The sequence below is a fragment of the Clytia hemisphaerica genome, unplaced genomic scaffold (genome assembly GCF_902728285.1).
Source record: "Clytia hemisphaerica strain Z4C2 unplaced genomic scaffold, Clytia hemisphaerica genome assembly, whole genome shotgun sequence".
NCBI classification, from domain to species: Eukaryota; Metazoa; Cnidaria; class Hydrozoa; order Leptothecata; family Clytiidae; genus Clytia; species Clytia hemisphaerica.
Window position 1 is genome coordinate 202,572 of NW_027103603.1, and position 22,661 is coordinate 225,232.

At 34.1% G+C, this 22,661-nt stretch overlaps 1 protein-coding gene across 1 annotated transcript; it reads right to left on the bottom strand.

Annotated features, from left to right (window-relative positions):
* Window positions 1-261: 261 nt before the first annotated feature.
* Window positions 262-16,274, bottom strand: LOC136802047 (uncharacterized). The gene is made up of 12 exons (XM_067058754.1): window positions 16,166-16,274; window positions 7,506-7,610; window positions 6,251-6,309; window positions 5,866-5,919; window positions 5,434-5,515; window positions 4,038-4,203; window positions 2,910-3,105; window positions 2,583-2,630; window positions 1,886-2,152; window positions 1,409-1,471; window positions 699-774; window positions 262-374 (listed from the first exon to the last, which is right to left on the bottom strand). The coding sequence occupies exons 3-12, from the start codon at window positions 6,260-6,262 to the stop codon at window positions 262-264; spliced, it is 1,077 nt and encodes a 358-aa protein (XP_066914855.1). The 5' UTR covers window positions 6,263-6,309; window positions 7,506-7,610; window positions 16,166-16,274.
* Window positions 16,275-22,661: the final 6,387 nt, after the last annotated feature.

The following is a 22,661-nucleotide window of genomic DNA, read 5'->3' on the forward strand; positions in this document are numbered from 1 at the left end:
ATCGTGATAAGACTTTATGTGTGAATGAAGGTGAAGTCAATCCACACTAGCGTACCATAGTTGGCGCATCCCTTACCTACTGGAAAATTTGAAAATTGACCAAAACTAAAACGTCTCCCGTGGGAAAAATACTCTGAAATACATCATTGTCGGAAAACTCTCACACGCTGAACTCTAACCCTCATTAGGAAAGGCACTACAGCTTATAAGATCCCCCTTGAAATCTAGCTGTAACATTTTATCCCTGCGGGTAAAAATATCCTACCGGATCACTGAGACAGAGGTGTCATTTGTAACAGAGGGGTTTTTGTACATTACCTCACTATATGGAGCTGTTGTTGCGGCTTGGCTTTGATCAACAATCTCTTGTCCAACTTTAAAGACAAAAATCGTCATGATGATTTAAAAGTTTAAAAATAGAAAAACACTGTTGTATCGACGAGTTACAAGTTCAATTAGCTTTAAGATGTATTCGATATCTGACCTTATGGGTTCTCCATATAAGGTTGAACGATATCTCTGGAAGTACAGATATGACCTCAAAAAACAGACCCTAAGAGATATTTAATGTTAACCTTAACGGCTCCACATCCTCAATATTCCTTAGTATCTACCGTTATAACCTTTTCCTTATTTATGGCTCCTTATTTGAAACTCAATAAGTACTGATATGGTGGATGAAACTAAAATTGACCTACATAATAGATATTCACTATTGCCATCTGCCAGATTTTCTCCAATGTTAAAAGCGTTTAAAGATTTGTTGGGATCAATCTAAAAAATGAATAATCAATGTTGTTAGTCGACTCTCTACCACTCACCTAACATTATTCTGACGGCAGAAGTCGAATTACCTTATCAGTAGAACAGTGACGAAAAAACGAGTTAAAAATCTTATACCAACAAATATTTTTGCCGGCGATAATTTGCTAGTTGTTTACCATAGGTAACCCGAAAATCAATAAATATTGTAAGAATTGGCGGGATTTAATTTAGCCAGTTGGAAAATATAGTGAAAGTTGAGAGACACAGAAATTTATGAAACTGCTACTGGAGAAAAAAACTTACCCTACGGTGGAGGATATTGATTTTTCGAAGTATCGAACCCTCTGGATATCTTAAGAATATACTCAACCGCCTTGACATCCCCTTTATAAAGAGATGCTTACCCCCTCTAATATCGTACTTGAAAATATTCTTTACCCCCTAAATATCCGCTCTCTTGTAGATAATTAACTTCCTGGATAACATAATAATAATATCATTAACCGCTGGATGTCCAATATCCTCCACCGGGGGGGGGCGAGCTATTTCTGGAAGAGCCCAATACTCGTTAAATTTCTTATTCATTTTCACTCAGAATAATTGAAAACTAGCTCATTTTTGATTGCTTTTTATTTCGAATTACCTCATCAAAAATTTCCGTGACACCATTTTGCGTCCTTTCCACGATATTAAAATCCATAGGAACCTGAATAATGAATGACAGAAGAAAGACTATTAATAAATCTCGAAAGTAAAATGATAATCTCCAAAAAAAGAAACCTTGAGGCTTAAGAGATTTTAAATTCTGATCGAAAATTTAAGATAAAACGTTTATTTATTTATTTTTACCTCGGAGTAGGTGTAGATTTTAAGCTACTAATGAAATTTATATTTACTTTTACAAGAGCCAGTAAAATTTTTCTAAGGCTCGGCTTTGAGCCTAAAATTGTTCTTATTCTGTTCTTATTTATAGGCTGTAATTGAAGTATACCCAGATTTTACTACCATAACCCTTGAATTGCTTGAAATTGAATAATTTCAGGCTCAGAATTGTTCTTAAATTGTTCTTATTTTTTGGCGATTTTGGGCTTCATTGTTCTTATAAAAGAGAAACGTGTACTTCTTCATGAACTTTTCTCTCTTCTTCTGGCTGTTCTCGTCTCTCTTCTTCTGGCTTTTCTTTTCTCTCTTCTTCTGGCTGTTCTTGTCTCTCTTCTTCTGGCTGTTCTCGTCTCTCTTCTTCTGGCTGTTCTCGTCTCTCTTCTTCTGGCTGTTCTCGTCTCTCTTCTTCTGGCTTTTCTTGTCTCTCTTCTTCTGGCTTTTCTTGTCTCTCTTCTTCTGGCTGTTCTCGTCTCTCTTCTTCATTTGTTTTTTCGTCGAATTTTGGCTGCAAATAATGTGAACGAACATAGTGTTAAGTGACGCTTTTATTTCTTCTTTAGGAACGCATTGGTACAAGATAGACAGGTTTCTACAAATTAATCACCCATGTTTGACTCAGACAAACTTTCGTCAACAGAAACTTTCGCGATGTCTAAAAATCGCGAAATTTTTACTTTCGTGATTTGAGGAAAAAAATATTCTTCACAAGCATAAACCTTCACGAATTATTGGGTGAAATTGAGGATTTTCAAACGAAAACTAGTTTAAAAGTGACATATATTCCTTGAATCCGATAAAGCAGTTAAGCAGATGCTCTTTGACTTTAAGAAGGCCACAAATGCTAAAAAATATGCTGAAAACTTGAAATTTAAAGTTTCTGCTCGCAAAGTTTGTATGCCCATACAGTATACAGTATAATTAGCAAGTTTTCTCACTTTTTCCAATTTCAATTGTGCCAGATTAAAAGGTGTCGAGTATTGTTTCTGAAAAAAGTAATGAAGGAATAATGTTAAAATTATCAACAAAAAAGGCTTTTCAGTGGTAAAATGTAGAATAGCATTGCAGGAACGATATGGAGACTATAATCGTGGATGACCTTAAGTGAGATGTTTCTATTCTATACAAAGCTGTGGACTCTCTTAAACAATAGTTTTTCGAAATCGCCGACAGTTTTTAATAACATTTTAATTGAAATTGTTTTGACATAACCACACAAACAAAAAAATCTTACTGGTCAATGAAATCAAACTCCAATAAAATACCTGCTTTCGCCAAGAGGCTCCTTTGGTGGCACCATAACAGTACCTCACCTCTGTTCCTTTTACTATTTCTTTGCTGGTGGCAAAGAGACAGAGATGAGGCCTTCCACCCCAAGCAGCCACCACCATTTTCGCATTGAACCCAATTCTGCTGTCGTTGATGAAGCGTCCAATTTTGTTCGTTGGAGTTCCATCGATACTGAAAAAGAGAAAAAGTATTTTTTCATTTTGCTAAAGAAAGACCATTGAAACATGATCATCATTTACTGATGAAATGTCACTTTTACAATACTACATAAAAACCTTAGGGGATGGTCTATCTAAAAAATATCGAAGCTAGAGAGATCGAACTTTCTGCTAATAGCCCAAGAATACAAAAATGAAGTTTCAAAGCCCAAAACGCAAAGTCAAAATGTTCACTTCTGAAAATTTCCGGAATTATTTCTCCCATATATTATAGTACTCTGAATTATCTTTTCCACGGTTTAAAGCTTGTTAAAATTGAATAATCTGTTGGAACTGCTAAAGCACTGAGCTCGTACGTGTGAAAGTGCTCAAAACACCTATTTAATACAGGGTGATGTAGGGTGATGAACCTTCAGGATAAAAGGAGGCCGATTTAAACCCCGGGGGATAGGCGCTCGAGATTGATGAAAACCAAATTGTAAACCCAGGATGATAGATAAACTGAAATGATAGATAAGAGAAGGCCCGATTGCAAACCCAGAGTGATGAGTAACCACAATTAGGGAAGGCTTGATTGTAAACCCAGATAGTCGGATATGGTATGGTTAAATTGCAAACGCTGGGTGAATAAAGCCTACTTTGACGGACACCCCGGATAGGTAGACTCAATCATAAAACCCATAGCGATGATTACTCAGAAGAATTAGAGAAGGCTCAGTCGTAGGTAAATTCAGGGATCAAGAATTTATTTCCATGTAGGGCAACCGTTTATTCTGGCACCTTAAACAAATTGACGTCAAATATTTTTCAACATCCTAGTAAAATGGGAATGACTCGTGAAAAAGAAAAAAGAACTTTAGCTCGACTAAAGTAAAGAAAAAGCAAGAAAAACAAACATTTTACTCCACGCTGCAAGCGAATAAATAGACTTTATATTATACTTACAAGTGCATTTGCTTATTATATTCGAGATCGAATATGTAACTCCCCAAGCCTTTCTCCGTGTAGATTTGTTCCCTCTCGTCACGTTCCTCTTCACTTATTAAATCTCCAGGGTATTCGCATAAGAATTCATATGGAGATATGTTTTTATTTACAAATACTCCATACCCTAAAGATGAAGGTAAATACAAAATTCATATTTCGCAGAACGTGGTTTTAGGGGTTTCATTGAATAGAAGCAACATTTAACATCACGAATCAAAATGTAGTGATTTTACTAAGGGGTAAATTTTTATTTAACATTTTTCAAAATTTAACAGTGAATTTAACTTTCCATTCCGGCGTAAACAACACAAGCCGTGTTATAGCCACATACTACCCTTAGCCTGTCTTATCCATTAAGTTGGTATCTCAGGTGCTATTTTCGATCAGCTTCAAGCGGAGAAGAATGTATCACCCTATCATCGCCAATAGCTATCCTACAAATATTTCTCTTCCTTCTCACTGTATCCACATTTCTTGCATGCTATGAAAATAATGTCATACTAGCCGGTACCCGGCGTCGCACGCCGGTTAAGCTGTAGCTAAACGCACTAAAAGTCCTTTGGATGTTGAAGATGGCTTAAAAAAGCGATAAAAAAAAAGAAATCTCTACAACGTTTTAACTCTAACCTTCCCCGGGTGTCTTATCTTTTAACCATATTTGGATCGTGTACTTAGTTATTTTTCTCGCTTCGCTCGCGTTAAATATACCGTCCAGTTTAAATGACAATTTTTCAGGAAAAAGTGGGAAGGTCACAAGGAATAGTGCAACTCTTTGTTTTTTATCAGATCGAAAAAAAATTTAAAGACAATTTAAAGTTGCTTTTTTAAACCCTTGGCATAATTTTTCGAATTTAAACATAAAAAATGACAGACTAACACGACGACTTGAATATTTTTATAAGAAGAAAGAAGTAAACTAATTTTTCTTATGCTTGATATCGTCCTTTGAATGCTGTGTTGTCCACAAACTTTTTGATTTTTATGCTTTGATTTACTTTTGAAATATTCTTTTCTATGAAATGAAATTGTTTTGTTTTGAAAAGAATTCGAATGTCATTTATAAATAATCGTTAAATACATTCGAAAACATTTAAAACAAAAGAAGAGAGAAAAAGACAACTCTGGGCAGAAGTTAAAATTACTAAAATGTAGATGGGCCTTAAATTTCAAAACAAAGGCTGAATAAAGTCTAAACCAAGCTCTATCCGATCTTTTGCCAATGGCGCGAATCCAATGGAACAAATTTGTGGAGCAAGAGACTAAAAGTCATAATTCTAAAACACAAACAAAGCGAAAACGAAAGTGGTGACACACAGACACACAAAGCACCGCTATTAATATATAGATAACTTACCGATGAATTGATTGATGAAGTGTTTCACAAGGAAATCAGGGTCGGTACCCTCATTACAATGCCGGTAGGCTTCACTATTGACCTTAGAAGAAAAAGTTAACATTTGATAAGTCTTTATATGCAAGAAGTTTAAAAGTTTACTCAGTCAGTCCCTTGAGATATTTGATGCCGTTTGGCCGGTTAATATTTCCCATAGCGACAAGTTATAAAATTGATAGCATTAAATGGTAATTGTTACAATGTAGAACAATGAAATATACCTGTAGCCTATCTTTTGTCTGGAAAATACAGTGTATCCGTAAAAAACTTTTTTCCGGATACTGTATTACAATGCTTCCGAAGAGAGACAGACTTTTCGGTTAACAAGCCATTAAAATCCACCCTCTTTAACCAGTATTGATTAAAAACTTAAAAAACAGATTAAAAACATACTGAAAGGTCAGGGGAAGTATTTGTCAATTTTTGTCCAGCATTACGACTTCGCGTCTAAAAAAGAGAAATCAAAAGTACTTCACAAATGCCGTTGAAATTCAAAATTGGAGAATGTATTTAAACAAGTAACGAACCTTATTTTTGAGACCCAAAATAGAACGCGCTTACATTTAATGAAAATGTTAGCGCTCTTAAATATCAAGCTATTGATATTGACTCTTATCGACTTAGGAGTTCAAAGTACTTTCCAAAATCCTGGAATAAAATATGAGCCACCAATCAATTTTTTCTCAAGAATTTAGCAAAATTAAGAGTATTTGCTGAAAATATCTCTAATATCTAAAATTTACCAATATATAATATACAAACATTCAATAACACTTACGGAACGCTTCATCTTTACCAGACCAGATCAAGGGTCCTAACCAGGCATTTTTGTGAAAACTATAACAGAAAGTAGTATTGCTTCAATTTTGCTTAGATTTTGAATACGTTAAGGAAACTAATCTTCGCGTTTTTCGTTTTTATTATAAAGTGCCGTATTGATAGCAAGAAATTGTTACTATCGGAAGTTGTCAAAATAAACCATACACTGTGCTATTTTCTGATTTTTCTACATCCTTCTTTCTTCTGAATTAAGACGGCGAGCATGCAGCTAAACTACTGTTTCGGTAAAACGGCGCAAATTTTTGAGCCCACATAATACGATAGACCTTTTCTTAAATTACGTCACTAATATAACTTGCCTCGTATTCAAGCAATTACCATGGTAATTATGTCCCTTGAGGCATTTAATGATTTTTCATGAAGAGAAATTAGTTTTATTAAAATCCGTTGGGTGTTAACCAACTTTGGAGAATTTTAAAAACGAAGCAAGTGATGTGCTTAAATAGATGGAATGGTATGGGTCGTGATCAGACCTGAAAGTTTAAGTTTAAGGCTTTAGTAGTACTAAGTTGATATGGGAATTGAGAAATGCAACGACTTAATTGCTATTTCATCTTTTAGATAGATTACATAAGAGAGGAAAAAGGAATCCCCTTCGTTTTTGATGAGGAGTATGGGTCCATCGATCCATGATATTCTCATTGAAAGCCCATTAACTGCCTAAATTGCTAGAGACGCTCCGAGCGTCTCTTAAATTTCACGTTCTCCTTTCATAATTTACAAAAGGAGCATGCTTTTGTTCCACTTGCGAATTCTGATTTCGTCTATTAGGAGAACTCACACGAAATCGTAAAAACTTATTTTTTTAAATCAGAGGGTGATTCCTTTTTAAACTTTGGTTTAACTAATGAGGAGCGTGCAGTTAAATACAAAAGTAATATAAAAGAGGTATGCGGGCATAATTACTTTAAACCTAGGTCTGAACACGGCCATGATGTGTGAGATTTAATCTAGACAATTCCAGTGCTAATCACGCCGTCAATGAAATAAAAATGTGATTAGGCATTGGAACAAGGCTGGTTAAACCATAAAAATTAATTTCCATGGAATGCGAATCCTTGTTATTCTTTTTAACCACTATTATTAGTTTCAGCTAAAATTAAAATACGATCCCCCTTTAGTTACTCTCTTAAATACTACTATCTTATCTTTATATAAGGGTGAACTAATTTAATACAGAAGAAACTTCCTACCTTTGATTGAATAGTGATGGATGACTAAAACGTACGGATACCAAAGATGATAAATACCGATACAACACGACAAATGATACAACAGTTTTCAATTCGATTTTAACACTGAAAAAGTAATAAAACGAGAGATGAATAAGCATCTTATTAAAAACAAGCCACATACTGAATGGACCTACCTGATTATGAGAGTCAGATAAAAATAGAACTAGAAATAAAAGATGATAACGTTCGGGACGAAAGCAAAATACCATACACGTTTTTTATATAAGAACAAACTATGTTTTTGACTTTAGCTTAATTTGAAAAGAACAGAAGACTTTGATAGCCGAAATGTTAATAACATTTTAAACTTTGCAGCCCCTAAAAACCCACTTTCTTAGGAAAATTGGCATTAATACGATATGGTGAAAATAAGAACATTATTTTAAGGTTTGAAACTCAAAAATTAAGAACTTAAAAGCTTTTTATGGTAGTTCTAATGAAAAAAAGGAATGTGTAATGAGAAAGGAAAATCAAATAAAAATCATGGAATGGTTAAAGCCCCTCCCAAATATGAAAATTTTCGATAACTTTTGAAATCTTTATTCAATTGACTTGAAATTTTCAAAGTGTGCACCAAATAGGAATTGTCATCTTTGGTGATGGTTTCGTAATCATTGATGATGTCATTGTCGTTATTGTCTTTTGAAATTGCTGACCCCCCTCTAATTATTTTCCACTTTCAGTTTTTTGCTCAAATTTTGCGAGGCAACTCCACATGTCATGTATTTTTGGGGCTGGGGGTCAATTTTTCCACCTGTTTGTATTGTGTATTTTACAGACCGGCCCAAAATTGCCCATTTTGCCTAAATAGCCCTAGAATATTGTATCTAGTGATGGGAAAATGCTATTGAATGGAAATTTTGACAAGTGTTAGGTATTGATGATGCAAGCTTACAGCCAAAATTTCACCAAAATGAGATGAGTGGTTATGCTGAAAGTGAGCATTTTAGAAAAAAACGGACCGGTCTGTAAAATACCAACCGCTGACGTGACAAAATTAATATTTTGTGCACTGCCTTAGATGGTCAATATCTATCACTGGTGAAAATTTCAAGTCAATAGCATTTTCCAATCACTAGATACAATATTCTAAGGGCTATTTAGGCAAAAAAGGGCAATTTTGTGCCAGTCTGTAAAATACACAATACAAACAGGTGGAAAAATTGACCCCCAATTTTCAGTAGTTCCTGAGTTCCCGCAGGTGGTCAACCTGTATTTTACAGACTGGTCTACAAAGTAACAAAAACTCATGGGAATAATTTTTTCCTGTTAATAGTCTCTTTTATTTGACAAATCAGCCCTTTAGGAGGGAGTTTCTAAACATCGACCAGAAATGGCGACCGCGACCAGCGACCACGACCGGCGACCAGATAAATTTGGGTTATCGAGTTTTTCCTCTTTCTCCACCGTTGAGTCTTTCTCTTATGATCATTTATTTATCGAATTGAAAAGTAAAGCTCACCCCTGTCTCACCTACAGTGATTATAAAGCCACGTGCAAAACGTGTAGAGCAGCCATTTCAACGCTCATGGAGCTTGAATAGAGTGTCAATTTCTATCCTTTTGTATTTTCGGCATCAAATTAATTAGTGGCAAAATTTGTGCTGGAACTTATTTAGGAAGCTTTATATTTGATCATTAGATCATTATTTTGTCAAAATAAGTCATTTTGACAATGTAAGGACAATAGAATAATTGATGAGATTGATATCTCTAAAACTGGCCTTCCCAGCTTTTTCCTACTGACACTTTCTATCTATTCATACTAAAGGCATCTCATTCAGTACAATTAAAATATTTGGTGTAATAAAGTTTACAGGCATCACACTTAATTGCCCTGTCAATATTTTTGTCAAAAAGTGTCACTTTCTTTAAAAAATAACTGGTACGTCAAAAGTCACTTTTAGTATTCTCTCTAGCTAGAGTAATTCTCAGCCACGTGCTCAGTGGTTCATTTGAAAGCCACATCAGGACTCGATTTGGATGTTCTCTACGGTGGAGAGAGCAGGTAAACTCGATAACCCAAATTTATCTGGTCGCCGGTCGTGGTCGTGGTCGCCATTTTTGGTCGATGTTTAGAAACTCCCCTTTTAGGAACAAATTTCAGTCAATATATGATTTGGGTCAAGTTTACATTTGGTCTGTAAAATACCAACCAGACAGGTGGCCGAAACAAATTCTGTAAATCATCTCCAATTATCAATATCTACCACTGGTTAAAATTTCAAGGCCATACCACCTATCAACCTTAAGATTTTAAAGAAGGGCCTCGAGCTCCCCCCCCCAAAAAAAATGCTCGAAGGGTTAGTGAACGGTCTTCAAGTCATGTCAACAAGTCTCTTGATGACAGGTGAGATGCTATTCATTTCTACTCGTACTAAAATAGTGAAATTTTTATTAACTCTTAAGCGCAAAACAACTAATTGTGGTAAATTTTTAAGAAGCTCATAATTTCAGAAGCTCATGATTTCAGAAGCTCGTAATTTTGATTTTAAGCAAGGTTGGAGAAAAGTCACGGGACGAGACGCATTGTATTTTTTTTTCAAATCGCATCAAAAATTAATTTTATTTTTTTCAAAACTTTAGTTTCATCTATTTAAAATATACATCTAAAATAAAATCAACATTTGATTCAAAAACTTGCACCAATTTCTCTAACGAAAAAATAAAACTTCTATTGCAAAAATCATCTTAGTATTTGGGCGCGACCAAATGCTGTTTTACGCGCCAAGTTACCCAAAAAAGAGGCTCGGTTGGTCCTTTGGTCGACGAAGAAATAAAAATAAAAGTAGAACCTCAACTATAAAATCTACGAAAAAGGCAGCAAAAACTACTACATCTAACGTGCGAAATAGAAAATGAAAAGACACAAAAAGGTCGAGTTCATGGATAAAATGAAAAATGGAACATGAAATTCTCAAAAAACAAGCGATACTTTTATGGACCTACCTGGTTATCAAACTAATCAGTGAACATTGAAACAATGAAACACATAAGACATAACTGGTCAAAATACAAAAAATAAAGAAAATGAAAGCATGTCTATTGAGAGAAACTATCAACACTATTGAAAAAGATTTTTGAAAAAGAAATAAAAAAGCTATTAAACGCTTTTCTTTATAAAAACCACTATCAGACAGAAAAATGCACAGCTTAATAAATAAGGTTTCCAGAAAACTCAAACAGTCACACTCTACCGTGACATTTTCTTGAAAAAATGAAGGAGAACCGTTTTACGCCGGTTTTCGCCTGTTCCGGCGATTTTTAAGGAGTTCCGGATTCAAAGGATGATTTTTTTGGAAATCAAACAATGCTAAGTTTTGGGCATCATCATAAAGAACATTTTTCTGTAAAGAAACAATTAAATAAGTTGAAAAAATGTGACGGAAATGTGAAAAAAACGACGATTTCTGGCACATTTCCGGTTCTACAGACCGGAAAAAAATTTTTTTCGACAAACGGTTTTCGACACCTTTTCGGCAGTACTAATGTGCATCTATGTGCAAAAAATCGCAAAAAACTAATGAGAAAATCTCGAGAAAATCTCAAAAAACCGCTTTTTTCGGGACATTTCCGGTTCTAGCGGCCGGAAAAATTTCTTTTTTGAAAATTGGGCTCTGTCACATTTTGGGCATTGCCATTTTACATCATTGTGCAAAAAATCATGAAAATCTGTCGAGTATAAGTTGAAAAAATGAAGGAAAACCGTTTTACGCCGGTTTTCGGCTGTTCCGGCGATTTTTAAGGAGTTCCGGATTCAAAGGATGATTTTTTTGGAAATCAAACGATGCTAAGTTTTGGGCATCATCATAAAGAACATTTTTCTGTAAAGAAACAATTAAATAAGTTGAAAATGTGACGGAAATGTGAAAAAACGACGATTTCCGGCACATTTCCGGTTCTACAGACCGGAAGATTTTTTTTTTCGGCAAACGGTTTTCGACACCTTTTCGGCAGTACTAATGTGCATCTATGTGCAAAAAATCGCAAAAAACTAATGATAGAATCTCGAGAAAATCTCAAAAAACCGCTTTTTTCGGGACATTTCCGGTTCTACCGGCCGGAAAAATTTTTTTTTCGAAAATCGGGCTCCGTCACATTCGAGGGTTTATAGTAATGCACCTTTGTGCAAAAAATCAGAAAAATTGAATGAGCCAATCTCGAGAAAAGTTGGTAACTAACGTACTAACGAACTAACTAACGAACACGGGTTAATTTATAGGACCTCCACCCCACCGGGGTAGGTCCAAAAAATTGAAAAAGGTACCAAAATTTAGCAAGGCAATGAAAATAAACCGGTGTTAAAAGGACTAGTGTAAAAAAGACCAAAATTTTGGAACTTTCACTTAAAAGCGGCGTTAATTTTTTCTTCTCAATTTAAAGGATTTTAGGCATGATTAAAAGATGGATTCTCAATGGAGTTTTCAACAGTTTACTATCGAAAGACGACATTTTAATGTAAATTTCCGCCAATATTTACTGTTTTGAAGCCTGAATAGCGATCTTTCCAATTTTTGGCGTTATTTACAGCCCTTATTGGCGTAAGCCCAAAATTAGGCTGTGGCAGAATAAAGGCCGGCGTAAAAGGAACTGGCATAAAAGGGGCCGATGGGATAATCAAATTGGTCTCGCCTTATAAAGATTTTTCGGCTTCAAGGTTTTTATAAAAACAATCCTCCTTTTTCGGTTTGATTTCTATGAAACGACATGGCCATGGCGTCCTCCAGCTTTTTGGTCCCCCCTAATATGAGCTAAAATCCCCCATCTGGCCTTTCCCCCCCACCTGTCTTTAAAATTTGTGCTCCCCCCAATTGGGAAACCCCCTAGCCGTATTGTGTAAGGGTTGCGAAGTGATGATCCAGACTCGCCTCAATTCGCAAGCTACTATAGCAAAAAAAGACTCTCAAAATCCCTAGAAAGACAGGCTCATAAGCCTGAATGCCCAAACACACCAGGAAGGTCTGCATTTATCCTATTACTCCCCCCACTAGGTAGAGGACTGAATATACCCCCTATTCGCCTTTCTCCCCCCATCAAGCTTGAAATTTTCACTTCCCCCCTGGCACCAAAATCTGATTCCCCCCCCATCTTCCTGGGGGGGGGATGATCCCATGATGGCGAGCATAAGTTAGCAAACGATGATGATATTAAAAATTTCATTCGGTTTTATCATCTTTTTGCAAAGTGTTTTTATAATTTTACTTCATGTTTTAATAATTTCACATGATTGTTTCATTACTTCCGTTGGCGGTTTAAATATTTCGCCTAATAGTTTCAATGTTTCGCTTGATGGTTTCGATACTTCGCTTGATGGTTTCGATATTTCGCTTGATGGTTTCGATATTTCGCTTGAAGGTTTCGATATTTCGCTTGATGGTTTCGATATTTCGCTTGATGGTTTCGATATTTCGCTTGATGGTTTCGATATTTCGCTTGATGGTTTCGAGATTTCGCTTGATGGTTTCGAGATTTCGCTTGATGGTTTCGATATATAACTTGATGGTTTCATTTTCGCTTGATGGTTTCGATATTTCGTTTGATGGTTTGATATCTCGCTTGGTTAATCTTTTCGTTCGATGACCTCATGATTCGTTTCGTTGTTTCAGTTCAACTGTTATGTGATAGATCAATCATCATGTGGTGGTCAAATCGCTAGGTGGCTAAATCGTTATGTGAAGCTTGGCTCATTACGTGACATGACCGCTTTTAAACTGCTGGTCTTTGGACTGGATGGAATTATAGCCTGCAGTGCCTAAATTACAAAGAACACTCTCTAAGACAAAACTTATTGCTTTTTATGGACCGTAGATTAGATGAATAGATTTGTGTTCGGCCTTTTAAAAGTTGATGGGGTTTTCTAGAACTTTTAAAATGTAGGTCATAACGTTCGAGTCTATCCTTCCTCTTTCCAATGCAAAAAGAGCCCCCAGCAGTTGCGATGATAGAGGGTTTTTCGCGGCGTGATAACTTATGAAAATATGGCGGCGTGATGATGATGTGAAAATGAAGTGCCTGCGTGATCATAAAATTTGGTTTTTGAGAGATGATGGTGTGAAATTACAGGTCAGCGTGGTTATGAAAATTATATTTCCATTTAATAGCCAATTTAGACAGTCTAATTCTCAAAACTTTCCTCCTCTATTTCATCTGTTGTAGTATAAAAGGTATTAATTAAAGGTATTGCATATTGTTTAAACTGATTTTAAAGTTGTAGTAAAGTTGGTCGGAAAGTCGTTTATTTTCAATGATAGTGTTTGTAAAATTGACCAGAATTGACCCTAAAATCATTTAGTACTAACTGTTCTAAGTGTATAACTAGAATGAGTAAATGAAAGCGTTTTAGTTGTAAGAGGGTCGGAAATTGAAAATTTCTTCCGACAAATCATGGTACAGCCTTTTCAGTCAGTAATCAAAAACTGTACCTTATTAAGTGGATGAATTTTGGCGTGGATTATTTTTTTGCGGTTTTCGAAAATTATGGCAATCTCCGTAGACTGGAGTCGTTTATAATGCGTGTAATACTAATAATACCAATACTAATAATAATAATACGGGATTTAGTTTGTATAAACGACTGGAAGAATCCGGTGTTCCAGCCTTATAGATACAGGGGCTAGCTACGCAGAAACTTGCGTAGCGAGAAAACAATTTATCAAGCAATAACAAACTCTCAAAACAAAATCAACTCAAATGAAAAACTTTCAATACACAAATCCACACACATGTTTTTCTCAAGAATTATTTTGAGCGGGAAAAACTTATAATTGCTAAATATTGACACTTTTCTTTTGTTTGAAGTTAGTGCACAAAGGTTTCTAGACGACTAAAATTGTTCTCTTTATTACTTTTTGCTTTATTTCTACTATGTATGAATTAGTCGTCTAGCTTGCTAGACTACAATCTCCGCGAAATTTAGTTCACGCTAAAATTTTGAAGGCCTTTGATTATTATAATAAAAGTTCGCGAAATTAAAGAAAGCTTTTGAGTGACTTTGCCTGCCTTTGTTCGATTAAAAACGCATCTCACGCATTTATATAGTCGAGAAACTAAATAAAGAAGGCTTAAATCGCGAAATTTAACCTACGCCAGCCTACGCAAAAATTTTAAACACACAATCCACGCGAAATCTTTAAATTCTCGTCTTGCGATAATTAGTATACGCGAAAATTTATCCACCGAAGGTACACACTTACTTTACACTCTATCAGTTTACAACTATCAGTTGTCTAACAACAATGACAAGTTATCAAAAATTGATTACCAAAAACACATCTTGCTAAGCACAAAAGTTTTTTCTATTGTATGATTGTGAAAAGAAAAATGGTGTGACTGTGAAATTAAATTATGCAGGCTTGATGACGTGAAATGGAAAAATAAAATGACGTGAAGGCATGGACCTTGGGTTTGCTGGGCAGCCTCTTGAATGCATAGAACTCGAGAAGATCTACTTAATAGATGTAGGCTTTTTCAAGTGTACTGTCAAACTGGGAAGGAATGATAACTGGTTCTGGGACTAAGAACTAACATAGAGGTATAAAGAAAAACAGGAGTTGAATGTGTCGGTAATTGGTCGTTAAAGTCTTTTGATTTCTTTTATAAAATGTATCAAAAGAAATTCTAAGCTCGCCCGATGAAATAAGACTTTTTAGTAGAACTCAAGTTTGCTATGAACATTCTAATAATCAGTATTGAAGATTCTCGCCTTTTAATATACGAAAATTAGATAAAAATTCGTCCACGAAGCAAGTTTATGTTCCATTTCGCTATCCGTTCAATTTTGTTTTGAAAAGATATTTTCTCAAGCCAGAAAATGAAAAAGTTCTTTATAAGCACACACGATTTCAGACTCAATCTGTAGACATAAAGTCGCTGGAGAATTTTGGAGGAAAGTATCAAGCAATAGAGTTCGTACCTTTAAGGAAAACATTGATCGAAAAATCTTATCATTTGATGAAGGATTGCCAAGTTTACAGGCCTTTTTTAGTCCAAATATTTTCTTACACTGATGTCAGAAACAATGAATCTCGTCTCATCTAATTTCTAACGCTTAAAAATGAGCCAATAGGATTTCACCTATGGATAAAAGAGCTCATTAAAAATGCACGATATATGAGATTATGAGCATGCATACATCGTAACTTTTTAATCGTAGGGCGAGCTTGGTTACAATAGCATACTTCTCCTGTTTCTTTATACCTCCATGGAACTAATAACGTGAGCCGCTTGAAAATACGAAAATGTTAAAATATTAAACTCAGAATGCTAGTCACTCAGCGGCTCACGTTTTTCTGGACCGGTATACCAGAGAAAAATAGCGTTAAGATTCTAAGCTCGGGAATCAGATTCTTTCCCAATTTCACGGTACTCCACGGGTACGGGTAGAAATTTCAGGAATCCAAAATTCAAAAATCTATAAAAGATTTCATTTAGACTCTCAAAGGGTTCATAATCGAGGCTTGGAAATTTGGCGAAGATTAAGAACTAAGGGTGTCCCACCAGGGTTACGCTGTACAACAGGCACCCCTACCCATACATTGAAAACATGATTCCCTGAGGTACGAGGATATAAGGGTATATGTGTATTAGATTAATATAGTAAAACTTAAGAAAAATTCTCACCTATGATCATTATCTGTGATAGGGTGGTTATGGTTATTATCTGACGGACATATCAAACCATATACAAGGTAGTAGGTTCATCAATATTGCTTTCAATTTTCAATTTCATTTCACTAAAATCAAAAGGAACATGAATTGACATAACTACCGGTGACACACAAAATGATTCTTTCGTTATGAGGCCAAATTTTTGTCCCAAAGTAGTTTACATAGTGTGCCGAGGGGTCTAGCCCCCAGCTTTTTTCAAGGGGGCTAAGGAAAATAGCCACCGGCTAAATTATAAAAACGTAGCCCCACCTTCACAAAGCAAAGTATCAAAGACATTTTGCATGCAAATTCTCAATAAATGTATTGCGCTGCAGGCAAAAATATTTTTTAAGAGGGGTCAAAACCTTCCCCAAAGAATAGATTTTTTATATAATTTAAAATGTTTTTAACCTATAAAGCTCTGCCCCTGCAGTATTATTACTCAAAAAGCAGCCCCCACTAGCAAACTAGCCCCCAGTATTTTTTAAAAAGTACAGCCCCCAATCAAGCAAAAATGGTTTAGCATTTTTATTTTTCACCTCTAATTTACAGCTTGCTATTTCTTTTCTATCCAGTTATCCATGGTTCTTTACAAAAACAAAGCATTCAACTTCGGAAACATTTTTTATTCCATAGTATATAAAAGCAGAACATTAAATACACCCCTGTTTCACAGCCCCGGTGGAACCTTTTTCCTCAGTAGGGATAAAAATTCCTATTGAAATGTTAATGGGATAGAAATTCTATTGGGTATTGCTCCAAGGTTAAAAAACCCAGTGGGGTGGTTTTGGAGTGCAATTTTTTTTAACATGGAATTTCGAGTGGAGATGAAATCAAAGTCAATTTCCCAGTGGGACTGAAATTCAAGGGTATTTTCCACCGGGGACGAAATTTTTGCTTAATTTGTGACACTGGGGTGTTAAATCTTTTATAGAAAAGTTGTTTTTTTCATTTTGTCTAAAACGCTTGGTCAATAGTTAAATTTCCTAAAATTTGGTGATTTTTAGTACTCATATGTACTAAAATTTTTCTTAAATTTCTTGAAGACCCCACCTAATTTGGGATTTTAGTACACATGGTACTAAAATGCTTTAAGGCCTTTTTTGTAATACCACCACGTCACTAAAAGTCATGATGTCTGAAATTTTAGTAAAGAAAATTAGGCAGGTTTGTCAGATTTTCAGGTTAAAAGTTTTGTTTTTAAATAACAGTGAAATTGTATGCTTACTCATCAATTTCATCAGGTTTAATTTACTTAAGCTTTTTGACATTGAATCTGATTGAATTGAAACAGATGTGGAGTAAGATTGGTCAAAAAGAGGAAAAGAAAAATATATATAGGGACACACTGTTCTGATATGAAATAAGAATACACATGTGTTTTTTAAAGAAACACACTTTTAAGACACATGAAAAACTAAGAAACATCTAAGAAACATGCCGAGGCATCTCAGCTTCTCAGCCTGAGAAAATAACAACTTTTAATTTGGTTTTTCGGTTTTTGAAGAACCTTCCAATCAAAACAAATGCTTTTTTTTCTTTGTATGAAAATAAAATTATAATTCATAAAACGTTTTTTTGTTGTAAATAAACACTACTGTATATCAAAAAGTTAAGAGACATCTAAGAAACATTTAAGGCTCAAAAGGCCAATTTCTTAAGAAACATTGAGGCTGCTTGGTAAAACTAGTTTCTCAAAAAAAAACCTGTACTCATGTAAAAATAAAACCTTTAAGCAAAAAAAAACTCCTAGCTCAAATTTCATATTGTGTGCGTTCAGTAAATCAAAATTCTTATAATTCAAACAATTCTATATCCTTGACCCATACTACCAAGCCTAAAAACAGCATTTATTTTGCTTTATTTCTTGTACAAATAATAATTAATCTGGGAATGCAAATTTTTTTCAAGCAATCCAATAAATTCCTTAAAAAACTCAACATTTCTTCAGTTAATAATCAGCTAAAAGATAATATGAAATTGTAACAAAATTCTCATAAAAAGTCACAGTTGTTTACCCAAAACATCAGATATATACCATTACGCTTAAAATTTGACATGAATCTATTATAACCAAAAAATCATTGATTGTCTTGATTTTAGGCTTTTTTGGCTGCACTTTTATTAACATCTCTTCAGCTTTCTCATATATAAGGCAAATTCATTTTGTCATAATTGCAGCTTGTCCTTGACGTCACCTAAGAATATATTATATTCATATTCAATATTATTAATATTGAAAGGATTTACTAGTCTGCAAAGGGAAACAAAATTATATTTGTTGACTATGCCGGCCATTCTGTAGCAATATTCAATCTTTCGAATATTTAGTTCAATCCAATCCTTAATGCCGATATTTAGTTCAATCCAATCCCCATATTTAGTTCAATCCCTATATTTCGTTCAATCCAATCCCGATATTTTATTCAATCCCTATATTTCGTTCAATCCAATCCCGATATTTTATTCAATCCAATCCCGATATTTCATTCAATCTATTTTTATTCAATCTTTTTTTTCATTCAATCTTTTTTTTTATTCAATCTTTTTTTTATTCAATCTTTTTTTTTTATTCAATCTTTTTCATTCAATCTTTTTTTTTATTCAATCTTTTTATTTTATTCAATCTTTTTTTTTTATTCAATCTTTTTTTCATTCAATCCTTTTTTTATTCAATCTTTTTTTTCATTCAATCTTTTTTTCATTCAATCTTACTGGGCACGAGTACTCCTGCACTGTTGTTTTAACATTGGATTGGATTGGACATGATACCGTTACCGATAACACTGTTCCATTTCAGAGTGTTTGGAGCAGCTGTAGCAGCTGTCTCCTCGCCGTCATCATTGGCGGAGAAATCAAAATCATCATCATTGTCATTTGGTTTTATCAATGCAATTTCAAATACCTTTTCAGGTATCTTTCTTTGATTGTAGGGATGCTGGCGTGCACGTTCACGCCCCCCACGTCAACGACCTTTTCTTCCACCACGAATAGGGCCACCGCTACCAGCTTCTTCACTAACAACAGAAGAAGCAACCGCACCACCGGATGCTCTAAGTCTTTCGGTTTGATTCAGTCCAGCGAAAGTCCCATTTCTAAAGCTAGCACTCAGCATACTAGTTGCATTCGCAACGGCTCGTTCTAAAGTTCCTGATGATGTTGTCGAACTCGTTGACTCAACCAAATTGCTGGCCTCACGAAGCAGCTCAGCGAGACGTAAATTGTTATTGTTGTTGCTTGACGCCATCTTGAATTTGAATCTAGTCGGTTCTGACTATTTATCTGACTTAGAGAACGGTGCGATCTCCTAACATAATTCAGTCAGATCCGACTAAACTTTTACGTCTTAAATCACTTCAAACATTGTGGAAACTGCATTAGGGAGATAATAATTACGCTCCTACCCAGGAAAGATTGAATGAAAAAAAAAGATTGAATACTGTAAAAAAAAGATTGAATAAAAAAAAAGATTGAAAAAAAAAAGATTGAATAAAAAAAAAAGATTGAATAAAAAAAAAAAGATTGAATAAAAAAAAGATTGAATAAAAAAAAGATTGAATGAAAAAAGATTGAATTAAAAAAAAGATTGAAAAAAAAGATTGAATGAAATATCCAGAAATATCGGGATTGGATTGAATGAAATATCAGGATTGGATTGAATAAAATATAGGGATTGGATTGAATGAAATACAGGGATTGGATTGAATGAAATATAGGGATTGGATTGAATGAAATATAGGGATTGGATTGAATGAAATATAGGGATTGAACTAAATATGGGGATTGGATTGAACTAAATATCGGCATTAAGGATTGGATTGAACTAAATATTCGAAAGATTGAATATTGCTACAGAATGGCCGGCATAGTTGACCTAGGTTGACCTAAAGGTATATAAACCGTTTTAAAAAACATGGCTCAGCCAGTCAGTTAATGAAAAATTCTCAAAATTTATGGTTGGCAAAATCCAAAAAAATAACTTCTTATGGATCTAAACCAACCCTCTCTAAATTCATTCATGAAGCTTGAAATTTATTCAAAAATACTATAAGATTTCATGTTGATATTAATACGCTGTGGAGCACATTTTGAGAGCTTTCATCCCACAATGCAATTTTCTTTAATATTTTTAACCCATCTGTAAATTCTAGGGTTATATAGTGAAAATTCTTATATCATAAATTTTTCAAGTTAAGGTATGTGTTCACCTTCCTTGACACATTCTCTTTAATTGATCATATCTTTAGAACAACAAATTTTTATACATCAAAAGTATATATTTTCTGAAAGCCAATAATATTCTCTTTCTAATGGTAAAAGTTTCAGCTGAACACACTGGGCCCAGATGGCAAAAGTTTGGAAATAGGGAGAGGGAGAGCAACAAAAAACTATTTCTTACAATTTTTGTATTATAAAGGCTTTCATAGAGCTCTAGTGTCACATTACATGAGATAGAAAATAGTAGACTTCAACTTTTGACTTTCTTTTGAGATTTATCATGAAAATTGAGATTTTTAGCTTGGAAAATGCAGGCAAAATTTGAACTTTTAAACCGCTAAGTGTCACATCAAAACTCCAGCATTTTTAGAAAGGTTAGTGTCTGTAGTTTTCAAAACATATATGGTTTGATATGTGACACTTAGCGGTTTTCGAGATATTTGGACATTTGTGGTTACCTTAAGCATTTTCGTGATGAGAATTTCGATTGAAAATTTGAGTTTTTTTCTCGCTCTTGGACATTTATACATACTTTTAAGCAATTTCTCTTTAGAATATAATGTCTCTAAGGTAATCACACAAAATGAACTGATTTAGAAGCTGAATTTAGTTCAGAATCTTCAAAAATATGCATTTTTCACTTATTTTGATTTTTCATCAAAATCTGGTTTTCAGTCAACTTTGGAGCCACATAACTTGAGTTACAAATCAGATACAGACCTGAAACTTTGGCATCTGATCAGAAATTTATTCAAGATTCCATAAATTATATTAATAAAGCAAAATTTTAACTTTCGTTTTTTCCCTATTTCCACCTCTGGGCCCACTGTGCTGAATTTAAAAAACTGGGCAGGATATAATTAAAATCTTAAGAATTTTAACCTTACCTACTTCAAAGAAGTTAAAGTCACCCATAGCTTTTGAAATTTGAAAAAATAATTTCGATACTATGTTCCCAATAGATTGAACCAAAAAAATGTCTTAGGATTTTTTTTTGGATCGACTTTAACTCGAGAAAACTTAAAAATTGTTAAAATTTGGAAAAAAATCATTCATTTCTCGATTTTTTTCCACTTAACCTGAAATTGTGAAGCTTTAACTCGATTAGAAAAAAAATCCTAAGACATTTTTTTAGTTCAATTCTTTGCCGAAAATATAAAAAAAAATTAAGTTCATAGCTAAATGCTATGGGTGACTTTAACCTCGTTAAAAGTAGTATGGTATGGTAAAATTTCATTTTTTTCTACATCAATTTGAAATTTTTGACGAGATAATAACTGTTTAATTAAGTAATCAGAGAAATGTGTCAAAAATGTTACTATTCAATAGATGTGAGAATAAACATCAGCTGAATTCTCTCTTTTCTCTTTGTTGTTTCCGAAAGAGACAATTATTTGAGTAAATAATCCATCATAAGACGAACTTTGTTTTAAAATTTAAATGGTCATAACTCTGGATCAAAAAAAGATTTTAAGATCGCGATTTTACCAAAATGAAATCCAGTAACTTTTCTTCCACTTTGACTGAAAAAAAATTTTTTGACAAAAAATCGGAAAAAAGGTGTACACATACCTTAAGCAACTAACCTCCCAACATCATAAAGTTAAATACCTGAAATTTTGTTTTTTTCCCTCGAAAAACCTGAAAATTCAGACCAAAACGGTGAGATTTATGTTCTTGATGAAAAAAAATTGCTTTTCCCTGAACAATGAGTAATGGGTTTTTACCTCCTGTGAGAGAAAAAGTTTAGATTTCAAACATAAGGGAAAGATAGTTTTATAAATTTCTAAACGCCTAACAAAAAATCAAGTTTAAAAATTTCTTTTAAATCATTATTTTTCTTTTAAAGATTTTTTAATAACCCCTTTCTTGAAGTTTAAACATTTTTCTCTCAGATTCACAAATTAAATGTTGTAAATTTTTGATCTTACAAAACATTATACTCACAAAAAGTTATATGCCTGAACTGAAGCAGTTATATTAGAATTACCTGCAATGCGCAAACAAGTTGAACATGTATGTAAATTTGAATGAATGTAAATAAACCAAATTCATGCCATATTCCAGAGCTGCAAACCTTTCTTAATACCAACTACTCTCTTACTGATTCTTTTATAAATTTTACTTCTTTGTAAGTTTCTTACCTACTGTGCGATATTAAAAACGAAAGTAATTTCCTGTACATTGCCGGTAATCAAACTTTTTTGATTACAACCGCTTGGGTTTGTCTCTGCAAAAAATCTGTGTAGAG

Bases quoted from the DNA above. Each gene is read 5' to 3' on its own strand.
- LOC136802047 (XM_067058754.1), bottom strand. The intron at 4,204-5,433 runs GTAAGTTATCTA...CTTCATCTTTAG, and splicing joins CTTCATCAATCAATTCATCG to GGTATGGAGTATTTGTAAAT. The intron at 2,631-2,909 runs GTATTTTATTGG...TACTTTTTTCAG, and splicing joins GAGCCTCTTGGCGAAAGCAG to AAACAATACTCGACACCTTT.